This window comes from Nerophis ophidion, linkage group LG27 (genome assembly GCF_033978795.1).
Source record: "Nerophis ophidion isolate RoL-2023_Sa linkage group LG27, RoL_Noph_v1.0, whole genome shotgun sequence".
NCBI lineage: Eukaryota > Metazoa > Chordata > Actinopteri > Syngnathiformes > Syngnathidae > Nerophis > Nerophis ophidion.
The window spans coordinates 32,410,734-32,425,630 of NC_084637.1; the positions used below are offsets into that span (position 1 = coordinate 32,410,734).

The window sequence follows — 14,897 nt, forward strand, 5'->3', positions numbered from 1 at the left end:
TTTATCATTATGCATTGCCACCTTTCCCAACTTCTTTGTCACGTGTTGTTGACATCAAATTCTAAAGTTAATGATTATTTGCAAAAAATAATCAACTGAATATGGGTTGAAAATGATTTGCAAATCATTGTATTCTGTTTATATTTACATCTAACACAATTTCCCAACTCATATGGAAGCGGGGTTTGTACAAGAATAGGTATATAAAACGCTTTGTTGTTAAGGCGGCCGCCTTAACAACAAAGCACTGCGGGAAACCCTGAGGTTGTAAGACTATCTGTCGAGTTTTGAGAAAATGAATGGATTTTAAGTGCGCCTTATAGTCAGAAAAATATGGTATATAAAATGCTATATATTTTATTTACGGTTTATATACAAGAATATGTATATAAAACGCTTTGTTGTTAAGGCGGCCGCCTTAACAAGAAAGCGCTGAGGGAAATCCTGAGGTTATAAGATGCACTGTCCAGTTTTGAGAAAATGAAAGGATTTTAAGTGCGCCTTATAGTCAGAAAAATACGGTATATAAAATGCTATATATTTTATATACGGTTTATACACAAGAATAGGTATATAAAACGCTTTGTTGTTAGGCGGCCGCCTTAACAACAAAGCGCTGAGGGAAACCCTGAGGTTATAAGACGCACTGTCGAGTTTTGAGAAAATGAAAGGACTTTAAGTGCGCCTGATAGTCAGAAAAATACGGTATATAAAATGCTATATATTTTATATACGGTTTATATACAAGAATAGGTATACAAAACGTTTTGTTGTTAGGGCGGCCGCCTTAACAACAAAGCACTGCGGGAAACCCTGAGGTTATAAGACGCACTGTCGAGTTTTGAGAAAATGAAATGATTTTAAGTGCGCCTTATAGTCAGAAAAATATGGTATATAAAATGCTATATATTTTATATACAGTTTATATACTAGAATAGGTATATAAAACGCTTTGTTGTTAAGGCGGTCGCCTTAACAAGAAAGCGCTGAGGGAAATCCTGAGGTTATAAGACGCTCTGACGCGTTTTGAGAAAATGAAAGGATTTTAAGTGCGCTTTATAGTCAGAAAAATACGGTATATGATATGCTATATATTTTTTTTTAAGGTTTATATACAACAATAGGTATATAAAACGCTTTGTTGTTAAAGCGTCCGCCTTAACAACAAAGCGCTGAGGGAAATCCTGAGGTTATAAGACGCACTGTCCAGTTTTGAGAAAATTAAAGTATTTTAATTGCGCCTTATATTCAGAAAAATACGGTATATAAAATGCTATATATATTATATACGGTTTATATAGAATAGGTATATAAAACTCTTTGTTGTTAAGGCGGCCGCCTTAACAAGAAAGCACTGAGGGAAATCCCGAGGTTATAAGACGCACTGTCGAGTTTTGAGAAAATGAAAGGATTTCAAATGCGCCTGATAGTCAGAAAAATACGGTATATAATATACTATATATAATTTTTTAAGGTTTATATACAAGAATATGTATATAAAACGCTTTGTTGTTAAGACGGTCGCCTTAACAAAGCACTGAGGAAAATCCTGAGGTTATAAGACGCACTGTCGAGTTTTGAGAAAATGAAAGGATTTTAAGTGCGCCTGATAGTCAGAAAAATACGGTATATAAAATGTTTGATGGAGGTTAGCATCAATATAGATCAAATCTCTATTTTTGGGATTTTTAGCGGCCTATCGCAAGTTGTATATTACAATTTTGAATGTACAAAAAAGAGATGTGTGTTCTTGTCTCTTGAATGATGGACAAAGTACAAGAAAAGTGTGGTTCTCCCTTTAAGAAATGTTATTTGCCCTGAAATGCCGAGCATTCCCCACTTTGTAGTCCAATCCTAGACAAGCTTTATGAGTGTTTGCCCAGATTCCCAAGTAGATGCTACCCTGCTTTTCAAGCTGGAAGATAATACATTAATCAAAAACCGGCATGACTGCAATCAATCTGAGATTCTCCCAGCACTTCATGAATTCATTAATGGCTGCCAGCCTGCAAAGGAGATCATGCAGTGCAGTGTGAGCATGCTCAGTCTGCTGCTGCCTGGCCTGCGATAGAGATGTCTCTTCCCTTCCGGATGCAGGACCGCTCTCCCAGCCACTCGTCACGCTCGCTGCATGCTGCACGTCTTCCACCCTCCAGCGTCATTTGCTCTTTTTTTCATGATGTCATACTCTATAGAATAACAAGACCGGCCTTTTAATGTCACCGTGTCCTATCGTCGCCCCCGGCAACGGGCTTACTGTACTTCTGTATTTAACGAAACAAAGACATGAATTACCGTGCATCGCTGAATCGGTGAAGCCGTGTTTTCGTAACCTTCCTCGAGATACGAAAGGTTGGTGTTTAGTGAGAACTGATAAGATACCAAGCAGAAGTTGTGATTCAGTCATTTCTTCTGTCTTCAGTCCAAAGAGAGAGAGACCATGTTTTTTTTTTTTGCAAATGTTGCAGACTTGCACCAAACGCAGGGAACTAATTAAAAAGATAAGATTCCAGCGCGGTGGCGTGTCGCTTCTTCGGAGGTAGCATCAGTTGCGGCCGGCGAGGGGCCGGACAACAAAGGGCCTTTTTGACCAGGAGAATGCAGCAATGTCGCCATCTTTGGCCGCCGGCCAGTTTTGCATGCCTCCGAAGGTCTTAGGGCTGTTGTGGCTTTTCAGAGTTCCGACTAAAATGGCTTTTCTGATTCAGCTTTGTGGAAACGATGTGAAGCATCTTTGTCGGGAGTAACATACCAACCGGAGCTCTCGAGTCGCCCCCACTGTGGTTGAGCATCACTCTCACAAGAAGCTGAGTTTGGAGTCTTAAAATGAAACCCGCTGTCCAGGTTGGATTGTCTCCAACTCACCTTGATCCAGTCAGTGTTTCTCACAGGTCAGGCATCTATTTGTGGTGGTGTGGAGAACGCAGAGTTGGATTATAATTAAAACACTTTATGTACATATACATATTTATTAGGGCTGGGCAACGATTAAACATTTTAATCGAAGTTAATCGCACTATTTCTCCGATTAATCGCGATTAACTGCATTGTATACGCAAAGCCCAATAATGAATTCAAAAGTAGTGTGTAGTGCACCTTTATTGGAATATTCTCCCACATGAACAAAAGCGCCAAAACATTTGTTGTGCAAACACAATTTAAATCAGTCCTTGTTAAACAGTAGCAGTTAAATAGCATATTTTATGAAAATCAACTCAAAAAATGTAAATACAAACATTTAAGCTTATTGCCACTGCCAGGGTATTTAAGTTATCCTGTTTGTTATGGAAAATAAATATAATCTACATACAAATCTCTGAGCCACAATCATAACATCTGAACAGGCAATTTCTGAGGTAACAGCAGAAACATTTTTTTTATCAGGGATCTTATGTTTAAAAAAACTATATTATAGGTAGTGGGCTGTTTTAGGGAATTTTTAATCAAATTATCCGTAGTAGCAATATTAATAATGTTGTGTTTATTCTGCGTAGTGCACTTAAAATAATTATGACCATATCTAGGAATTGATACGATGGGAATTTTCCGATTGTTTGCTTGGTGCTTTGATAAACTGAAGGCATCATATACATGGTACTATATTGTGATGTTATGAGCCAGGGGCAAAAAAGAACTACCCTACCCAGCATGCAACAGGAGTGAGGAGCATGCGCGGTAGCCCGGTATAGGTTGTGTCGCCATGACGGCATCTTGTATGTTGTGATATGCACGCTCTGAAAGTAAACGTTAAGAACTCAGCCAACACTCCTGGTCTGCATTATTCATAAATAGACAGACAACACATATACTCCGCTGCTTCACAGGCCGCTGGATGTAGCCGGCAAAGTATTCCCATGCTAGCTAGCCGGTCTAATTCAGTCCAAAACGGCCCGATCTATCCACATCCAGAATTGTCTGGCGGTCGTAAGTGATCCCGGAGTGACCACGCTGTAAGCCAGCCATGACATGTGCAGAATTGTCCGGTATTTTTGCCAAATGTTCCATCTTTACCAAGAGCCCCTCCACGCCGGGCGACGCCATCTTGTTAAGAAAAGGCGTTAACAAAATAAAAGCATGTAAACAACATACGCAAATGTGCGATAAAATAGTTGTCGGCGTTAATAGATTGATGAGTTAACTCATAATTAACGCATTAATTTGCCCACCCCTAATATTTATATAATATTTACATATTTATATAATATGTAACTACAAGCTCCATCCACAGACAGAGTCCCATTACTTTCATGAGCAGTCGAGCGAGTCAAAAGCCGGATTTTTCATTTTATTTTTATTTATTTATTTTTATTTGTGGCGGCCGTAATTCTTTCGTGGCGGGCCGCCACAAATAAATGAATGTGTGGGAAACCCTGCCATTTATATGCTTATTTATCTGTGGTCCTTTTTGTACGTGCAATTTAGTCGTCTATCTCCTGCAAAAAGGGAAGCACGGTGGAACAGGGGTTAGTGCATTTGCCTCACAATATGAAGGTCCTGAGTAGTCCTGAGTTCAATCTTTCTGTGTGGAGTGTGCATGTTCTCCCCGTGAGTGCGTGGGTTCCCTTCTGGGTACTTCATCCCACCTCCAAACACATGCACCTGGGGATAGGCCCCTCCCACTTCCAAAGACATGCACCTGGGGATAGGCTCTTCCCACTTCCAAAGACATGCACCTGGGGATAGGCCCCTCCCACTTCCAAAGACATGCACCTGGGGATAGGTTGATTGGCAACACTAAATGGTCCCTAGTGTGTGAATGTTGTCTATCTGTGTTGGCCCTGGGATGAGGTGGCGACTTGTCCAGGGTGCACCCTGCCTACTGCCCAAATGCGGGTGAGATAGGCTCCCGCTACCTTGTTAGAAATTGGATGGATGGATGGATGGATCCCCTGCAAAAATATGCCTGCTTTAAGGCTGTAACTAAGGTTGTACAGTATACCGGTATTAGTATAGTACCGCGATACTAATGAATAGTTTTCGGTACTATATCGAAAAGTACTGAAAAGTATCGCCGTGCAGGTGATATTGCTGGTTGACGAGCATGTTCGGCGACACACAATCACGACCTACTTACAAGCAGACTACAGAAAAGGGAGAACGGGTGCATTTTGGCTTGAAAACTAAAAAAAAAAGGTGACGCAACACTGAAAACACCCTCAGGAAGAGGTGCTTTAGGACAGTGGTCCCCAACCACCGGGCCGCGGCCCAATTGGTAACGTGCTGCAGAAGAATTTTTTACTAAACAAAAAAAAAATATATATTTATATATATATTTTTTTATTAATCCATCCATCTTCTTCCGCTTATCCGAGGTCGGGTCGCGGGGGCAACAGCCTAAGCAGGGAAGCCCAGACTTCCCTTTCCCCAGCCACTTCGTCTAGCTCTTCCCGGGGGATCCCAAGGCGGTCCCAGGCCAGTCTTCCCAACGTGTCCTGGGTCTTCCCCGTGGCCTCCTACCGGTTGGACGTGCCCTAAACACCTCCCTAGGGAGGCGTTCGGGTGGCATCCTGACCAGATGCCCGAACCACCTCATCTGGCTCCTCTCCATGTGGAGGAGCAGCGGCTTTACTTTGAGTTCCTCCCGGATGGCAGAGCTTCTCACCCTATCTCTAAGGGAGAGACCCAAACTCATTTGGGCCGCTTGTACCCGTGATCTTGTCCTTTCGGTCATGACCCAAAGCTCATGACCATAGGTGAGGATGGGAACGTAGATGGACCGGTAAATTGAGAGCTTTGCCTTCCGGCTCAGCTCCTTCTTCACCACAACGGATCGATACAACGTCCGCATTACTGAAGACGCCGCACCGATCCGCCTGTCGATCTCACGATCCACTCTTCCCTCACTCGTGAACAAGACTCCTAGGTACTTTTTTAATGAAATCAACATAAAAAACACAATATACACTTACTAATAGTGCACCACCCGCAAAAAACTCCCCTTTTCATGACAAAAACGTCCCTTTTTCATGACAAAGAAGAAAAGAAAAAAAAAGGACACCCCCCCGCCGGGCCGCGGGACAAATTAAGCGTTGACCGGTCCGCGGATACAAAAAGGTTGGGGACCACTGCTTTAAGACATGGCTAGCGAGCTAGCGGCTAATGTGCATCCGCAGTCGGCAGTGTTTTAGCTACTTCTAAATCAAAGATTTGTGTCACCGTTTGATAGTAGGCTAATATAGACACTTACATCATGTTTTGCCTTCATAAGCCTTTTAATTTTTTGCTGCTTCAGACAGATTTTTTTATTTTGTGAAGTGAATTATATTTATATAGCGCTTTTTCTCTAGTGACTCAAAGCGCTTTACATAGTGAAACCCAATATCAACCATTTTTTACATTCAAACCAGTGCGGGTGGCACTGGGAGCAGGTGGGTAAAGTGTCTTGCCCAAGGACACAACGGCAGTGACTACGATGGCTGAAGCGGGGATCGAACCTGCAACCCTCAAGTTGCTGGCACGGCCGCTCTACCAACCGAGCTATACCGCAGTGTTTTAGCTACTTCTAAATCAAAGATTTGTGTCACCCTTTGATAGTAGGCTAAAATTGCTAATATAGACACTTACATCATGTTTTGCCTTCATAAGCCTTTTAATTTTTTGCTGCTCCAGACAGATTTTTTTATTTTATTTTATTTTTGATCCAATATGGCTCTTTCAACATTTTGTGCTGCCGACCCCTGGGTTAGTGTTTTCATACCTACCATTGTTTGCTGAGTAACTTCACTTGATCAAACCTTTTCTAATATTCAACAATAAAAAAAAAATCATTAAAGTATGTACGACTTAGGGCTGGGCGATATGGCCTTTTTTTAATGTCTCAATATTTCAAGGCCATATCGCGATACATGATATATATCTCGGCATTTTGCCTTAGCCTTGAATGAAGACTTGACACATATAATCACAGCAGTATGATGATTCTATGTGTCTACATTCAAATATTCTTCTTCATACTGCATTAATATATGCTACTTTTAAACTTTCATGCAGAGAGGGAAATCGCAACTAAAAGTGTATTTATGAAACAGTTATTAAGCAGTGGCACAAACATTCATGTCATTTCCAAAACAGAACGTGCAAGATTGATGCATGTTGACATGCGGAGTAAGCACTCTTCATTTTTTAGCAGGTGACTTTTCAAATGATGCTACATATTAGCAGTAGTGTTACTTTTTATAGCCCCACATTTGACAAATTCCGGTTGTCTGTTCGACATCTTCCCGCTTGAAGCCAAACCACCGCCAAACGATGGACCCCCTGCTGTTTTTCTTGGGAATTAAATCTTCCTTCATTTGTTACCAGATTGACACCTTCTCTCTCTCGTATTACGTTCCAAAGTAGTTGGGAAAGGGCATGTTCACCACTGTGTTACATCACCTTTTCTTTTAACAACACTCAATAAACGTTTGGGAACTGAGGAAACTAATTGTTGAAGCTTTGAAAGTGGAATTCGTTCCGATTCTTGTTTTATGTAGAGCTTCAGTCGTTCAACAGTCCGGGGTCAACGCTGACGTATTTTACGCTTCATAATGCGCCAAACATTTTCCATGGGAGACAGGTCTGGACTGCAGGTGGGCCAGGAAAGTATCCGCGCTCTTTTTTTTAACGAAGCCACGCTGTTGTAACACATGCTGAATGTGGCTTGGCATTGTCTTGCTGAAATAAGCAGGGGCGTCCATGGAAAAAGACGGCGCTTAGATGGCAGCATATGTTGTTCCAAAACCTGTATGTACCTTTCAGCATTAATGGTGCCTTCACAGATGTGTAAGTTACCCATGCCTCGGGCACTAATGCACCCCCATACCATCACAGATGCTGGCTTTTCAACTTTGCGTCGATAACAGTCTGGATGGTTCGCTTCTTCCCCTTTGGTCCGGAGTTTGTATATCAATATATCACCCAGCCCTGGTACAAATCATGTTGATATCGTATTGGATTAATATCAGTATGGTCCAATACGGAAAGCTAAAATAACATTAGTTTTGGCCGTAATACCAGTGATATGAAATCGTTACACCAGCACATGATCAATGATAAACAACACCATCATTTATGCTCTCATTTTCTTTCAGGACTGGTTTGGGGGAAAAATGAAAGCATCGATTCCTTTTCTGATCGTACTTCACGCAATTGTGGTCCATTGCCTGAAAGTGGTGTCAAAGAGAGGCTCGGGTAAGTCTTCCCGTACCGATGCATCACCACTGACATGATGTAGACCCTCGACTCCCTCTGAGCTTAATGTTCTGTCACTTCCTGTCCTTATCTAAAAACATGACAAATCACATGGAAGACTGAGAGTGAAAATCAGTTATCACCACCATCCTGTTTGTGTACTCACCATTGCACTCATACACACCAGGTGCAGTGTCCAGTAGTACCACAGTACTGCAGCAATGAGTCAACCTTCTCCACTCTCTGATATTTATTGACTGACATTTATTGACTTTTTGGATCCTTGAAACCTGTTTTTGTCTGAGGGATACCATGAAGCATCGGGAAGGTTCTTGCATGCATTTTTTGACACGAGTGCACAGTTGTTCCGGTCAGGCTGATCTGATCAACATACTCGCCAATCTTGAGACCTCCGATTTCGGGAGGTGGAGGTGGAGGGCGTGGTTAAGAGGGGAGGAGTATATTTACAGCTAGAAAAGTGCAGATTGGATTTTAACCTATTTAAAACATGACCACAAAAATATATATTTATTGTGCGAAGTCATTAAGATGATCAGTGTTCCCACAAAGATAAATATCATTAATTACTAATAATAACATAGAGTTAAAGGTAAATTGAGCAAATTGGCTATTTTCGGCAATTTATTTTTGTATCAAACTGGTAGCCCTTTGCATTAATCAGTACACAAGAAGTAGCAAAAAGGTTGGTGACCCCTGCCGTGGATGTTATTGTCACATATGCATGTACAGTAGATGGCAGTATTGTCCTGTTTAAGAGTGTCACAACATTGCTGTTTATGGCAGACAAACTGCTTTACGGTAGACGAAAACGTGACTGCTGTTGTTGTGTGTTGTTGGACGTTAATGAAACTGCCTAACAATAAACCCACATAAGAAACCAAGAACTCCCCCTCGATCATTCTACAGTTATAACTGTTTATATTGTGGGAAAGCGGACGTGAAAACAGGCTGTCCTCACTCAGGTCCGCATGGAGCTGGAGGGGGCGTGGCCTCCAGCTCGCCTGAATTTCGGGAGATTTACGGGGAGAAAATTTGTCCCGGGAGGTTTTCGGGTGAGGTGCTGAATTTCGGGAGTCTCCCGGAAAATCCGGGGGGGTTGGCATGTATGCTCATCAATGGCTTCTCAAGTGTGTTCTGTATGCTTCTTCCACTACAATGGTTGACTTTTTTCCGGTCAGGCTGATCAACATACTCACCAACCTTGAGACCTCCGATTTCGGGAGGTGGAGGGTGGGGGGTGTGGTTAAGAGGGGAGGAGTATATTTACAGCTAGAAAAGTGCAGATTGGATTTTAACCTATTTAAAACATTATATCAAAAGTATATATTTATTGTGCGAAATCATTAAGATGGTCAGTGTTTCCACAAAGATAAATATCATTAATTATTAATAACATAGTTAAAGGTAAATTGAGCAAATTGGGTATTTCTGGCAATTTATTTGTGTATCAAACTGGTAGCCCTTTGCATTAATCAGTACCCAAGAAACAGCTCTTGGTTTCAAAAAGGTTGGTGACCCCTGCCGTGGATGTTATTGTCACATATGCATGTACAGTAGATGGCAGTATTGTCCTTTTTAAGAGTGTCACAACATTGCTGTTTATGGCAGACGAACTGCTTTACGGTAGACGAAAACGTGACTGCTGTTGTTGTGTGTTGTTGGACGTTAATGAAACTGCCTAACAATAAACCCACATAAGAAACCAAAAACTCGCCCTCGATCATTCTACAGTTATAACTGTTTATATTGTGGGAAAGCGGACGTAAAAAACAGGCTGTCCTCACTCAGGTCCGCATGGAGCTGGAGGGGGCGTGGCCTCCAGCTCGCCTGAATTTCGGGAGATTTACGGGGAGAAAATTTGTCCCGGGAGGTTTTCGGGTGAGGCGCTGAATTTCGGGAGTCTCCCGGAAAATCCGGGAGGGTTGGCAAGTATGCTCATCAATGGCTTCTCAAGTGTGTTCTGTATGCTTCTTCCTCTACAATGGTTGACTTTGTTCTAGTCAGGCTGATCAACATACTCACCAACCTTGAGACCTCCGATTTCGGGAGGTGGAGAGTGGGGGGCGTGGTCGGGGTTGGGCCGGGGGGCGTGGTTAAGAGGGGAGGAGTATATTTACAGCTAGAAAAGTGCAGATTGGATTTTAACCTATTTAAAACATTATATCAAAAGTATATATTTATTGTGAGAAATCATTACAATGATCAGTGTTTCCACAAAGATAAATATCATTAATTTTTAATAACATAGTGTTAAAGGTAAATTGAGCAAATTGGCTATTTTTGGCAATTTATTTGTGTATCAAACTGGTAGCCCTTCGCATTAATCAGTACACAAGAAGTAACAAAAAGGTTGGTGACCCCTGCCGTGGATGTTATTGTCACATATGCATGTACAGTAGATGGCAGTATTGTCCTGTTTAAGAGTGTCACAACATTGCTGTTTATGGCAGACAAACTGCTTTACGGTAGACGAAAACGTGACTGCTGTTGTTGTGTGTTATTGGACGTTAATGAAACTGCCTAACAATAAACCCACATAAGAAACAAAGAACTCGCCCTCGATCATTCTACAGTTATAACTGTTTATATTGTGGGAAAGCGGACGTGAAAACAGGCTGTCCTCACTCAGGTCCGCATGGAGCTGGAGGGGGCGTGGCCTCCAGCTCTCCTGAATTTCGGGAGATTTACGGGGAGAAAATTTGTCCCGGGAGGTTTTCGGGTGAGGCGCTGAATTTCGGGAGTCTCCCGGAAAATCCGGGGGGGTTGGCAAGTATGCTCATCAATGGCTTCTCAAGTGTGTTCTGTATGCTTCTTCCTCTACAATGGTTGACTTTGTTCTAGTCAGGCTGATCAACATACTTGCCAACCTTGAGACCTCCGATTTCGGGAGGTGGAGGGTGGGGAGGCGTGGTCAGGGTGGGGCGTGGGGCGTGGTTAAGAGGGGAGGAGTATATTTACAGCTAGAAAAGTGCAGATTGGATTTTAACCTATTTAAAACATTATATCAAAAGTATATATTTATTGTGCAAAATCATTAAGATGATCAGTGTTTCCACAAAGATAAATATCATTAATTATTAATAATAACATAGTTAAAGGTAAATTGAGCAAATTGGGTATTTCTGGCAATTTATTTGTGTATCAAACTGGTAGCCCTTCGCATTAATCAGTACCCAAGAAACAGCTCTTGGTTTCAAAAAGGTTGGTGACCCCTGCCGTGGATGTTATTGTCACATATGCATGTACAGTAGATGGCAGTATTGTCCTGTTTAAGAGTGTCACAACATTGCTGTTTATGGCAGACAAAAACTGCTTTACGGTAGACGAAAACGTGACTGCTGTTGTTGTGTGTTGTTGGACGTTAATGAAACTGCCTAACAATAAACCCACATAAGAAACCAAAAACTCGCCCTCGATCATTCTACAGTTATAACTGTTTATATTGTGGGAAAGCGGACGTAAAAAACAGGCTGTCCTCACTCAGGTCCGCATGGAGCTGGAGGGGGCGTGGCCTCCAGCTCACCTGAATTTCGGGAGTCTCCCGGAAAATCCGGGGGGCTTGGCATGTATGCTCATCAATGGCTTCTCAAGTGTGTTCTGTAGGCTTCTTCCTCTACAATGGTTGACTTTGCTCGGGAGAAAAAGGGGGGATAGTTGTTTGATTGAGACCTCCGTCCTTGCTGCCCCGTTTAGGTACTACAGCTTTATGAGAAGCCGTGCTGATTTTTTAAAGGACCTCTTGAAAGTGCATTGATCCAGTTTAGGGTTGTACGGTATACCGGTGCCAGTAGAGGAGGGGTGTCAAACTCAAATACAGAGTGGGCCAAAATGTAAAACTGAACAAAGCCGCGGGCCAAGGTTGAACAAATTAACCTTTTAATAGCGACCCAAACAAGTTTTGCATTGAATATTGAACAAGCAAGGCTTATATAAATTTATAGTGACATGTAAAATTGAGTTTTAGAGTTTTAAACAATAATATTAATAATAAATAAAATATCAAAAGCATATCAAATAAAATGTAAATAACATTTGAATGCCTCTTTTCTATTTGCAGCCCTCTGAGGTAAATATCAAAATAAACTTTTTCCACAGGCTAATAATACATTTGCAAATAAAATAATGACAAATTAATCAAACATTCAAGCCTTGAAGTAGCAAGAGAAAATGCATGAGTAAAACATTAATTATTACTTGGGGGGGGCTATATTGTAGCATCCCGGAAGAGTTAGTGCTGCAAGGGGTTCTGGGTATTTGTTCTGTTGTGTTTATGTTGTGTTATGGTGCAGATGTTCCCCCGAAATGTGTTTGGTGTGGGTTCACAGTGTGGTGCATATTTGTAATATTGATAAAGTTGTTTATACGGCCACCCTCAGTGTGACCTGTATGGCTGTTGAACAAGTATGCAATGCATTCACGTGTGTGTGTGTGTAAAAGTCACACATATTATGTGACTGGGTTGGCCGCTACTTCTAAGTAGGAAAAGCGGAAGTGACGACAGGTTGTAGAGGACGCTAAAGACAGTGCCGTTAATGCACACCCCCAATATTGTCGTCCGGGTAGAAATGGGGAGAAATTCGGGAGAATGTTTACCCCGGGAGATTATCAGGAGGGGCAATGAAATTTGGGAGTCCCGTCATTTTCATTTTCACATTACAAACACCGAGTCTCAGCTCTGTTATTTTCCGTTTTTTCGACTATTTTTTGGGAACTTTGGAGACATCATGCCTCGTCGGTGTGTTGTAGGAGGGTGTAACAACACTAACAGGGAGGGATTCAAGTTGCACCACTGGCAAGAAATCTGCCGCCAGACCCCCATTGAATGTACCAGAGTGTCTCCACATTTGACCGGCGATGCTAAGACAGACATGGCACAGAGATGTATGGATAACCTGCAGATGCATTTGCAACGATTAAGTCAACGAAATCACAAAGGTGAGTTTTGTTGAAGTTGTTGACTTATGTGCTAATCAGACATGTATGGTCGCAGCATGACTGCCAGCTAATCGATGCTAACATGCAACGCTAATCGATGCTAACATGCTATCTACGCTTGCTGTATGTACATTTGAAACTAGATACCCACATTTAATGCGAAACAAACACTTACCAATCGACGGATTTAAGTTGCTCCAGTGTCACAAGATGCGAAAGTCCTGATCGTTTTGTCTGCACATTTTACCGGCGATGCTAATAAGGCAGCCATGTTATGGGCCACGTCATTAGGTACGATGCTAATAAGGCAGCCATGCTATGGGCCACGTCATTAGGTACACCCATGCTATGGCCGAATAGCGTCAATAGCTATTCGCTCAATAGCTTCAGTTTCTTCTTCAATTTCGTTTTCGCTATCTGCCTCCATATTCCGACCATCTGTTTCAATACATGCGTAATCTGTTGACTCGCTTAAGCCGCTGAAATCCGAGTCTGAATCCGAGCTAATGTCGCTATATCTTGCTGTGGTAACCGCCATGTTTGTATTGGCAGCACTGTATGACGTCACAGGGAAATGGACAGTGGCATCGCAAATAGCGAAAATCAAGAACTTTAAAGCTTTTTTTTAGGGTTATTCCGGGAGGTATAAAATTTGGAAAAAAACTTCGAAAAATAAAACAAGCCACTGGGAACTGATTTTTATTGTTTTTAACCCTTTTGAAATTGTATATAACGTTCCCCTTTAAACCCACTATTACCGAGCACGCAGTCTGATAGTTTATATATCAATGATGAAATATTAACGTTGCAACACATGCCAATACGGCCTTTTTAGTTTACTAAATTGCAATTTTTGAAAACGTCGCGGAATGATGACGCTTATGATTACGCGTGCTTGTGACTTTATTGGTTGGAGCGGACATGTTCTCCCAGCACCACACACGGCTAAAAGTCGTCTCTTTTCATCGCATAATTGCACAGTATTTTGGACATCGGTGTTGCTGAATCTTTTGCGATTTCTTCAATGAATAATGGAGACGTCAAAGAAGAATGCTGTTGGTGGAAAGCAGCTGCCGGTGTTTCTTTGTTTGTTGTGAAGCTTTAACACAGAGCGGCCAAGCGAACATGTTTCTCTACGTCAACCAGCAAGTTTTGGGATGGGAAAATTGTGATATTAAGTCGGCTCTTACCGGAGACTTGAGTGGATTATGCGACCTCATCCTGCAGCTCAAAAAGGCAGCTGTGATCTTGGCTCCTCGGCTTCTCTCAGAGATACTGGCGTTCACCACAGCCATCCGACTTACAGTTATGACTTTATAATCTAACTAAAATACTATTAACACAATAAGGCGTGGCGCAGTGGGAGAGTGGCTGTGCGCAACCCGAGCGTCCCTGGTTCAATTCCCACCTAGTACCAATATCGTCACGTCCGTTGTGTCCTGAGCAAGACACTTCACCCTTGCTCCTGATGGGTGCTGGTTGGCGCCTTGCATGGCAGCTCCCTCCATCAGTGTGTGAATGTGGGTGCGAATGGGTAAATGTGGAAGTAGTGTCAAAGCGCTTTGAGTACCTTGAAGGTAGAAAAGCGCTATACAAGTACAACCCAAGCAGGTAAGGGATTTTTCCAGAATTATCCTAGTAAATGTCTGTAATTACATCTGAAACGCTCCCACTGCCTGGAGCCGTCGCCTTTTCTTTTTTATGTTATTATTATTATTTTCTTTAGTGCTTCACTCTAACTTTCCTCATCCACAAATCTTTCATCCTCG

At 42.1% G+C, this 14,897-nt stretch overlaps 1 protein-coding gene across 3 annotated transcripts in view; it reads left to right on the forward strand.

Annotated features, from left to right (window-relative positions):
• The window catches only part of LOC133544167 (interleukin-1 receptor accessory protein-like 1), a 573,629-nt gene that overhangs the window by 135,445 nt on the left and 423,287 nt on the right, over window positions 1–14,897 (forward strand). For all 3 annotated transcript variants that reach the window (XM_061889267.1, XM_061889265.1, XM_061889268.1), the window contains exon 2: window positions 8,073–8,172. In XM_061889267.1, coding sequence (XP_061745251.1) covers window positions 8,091–8,172 — 82 coding nt within the window. In that variant the 5' untranslated portion in view covers window positions 8,073–8,090. The remainder of the gene's footprint in view (window positions 1–8,072; window positions 8,173–14,897) is intronic.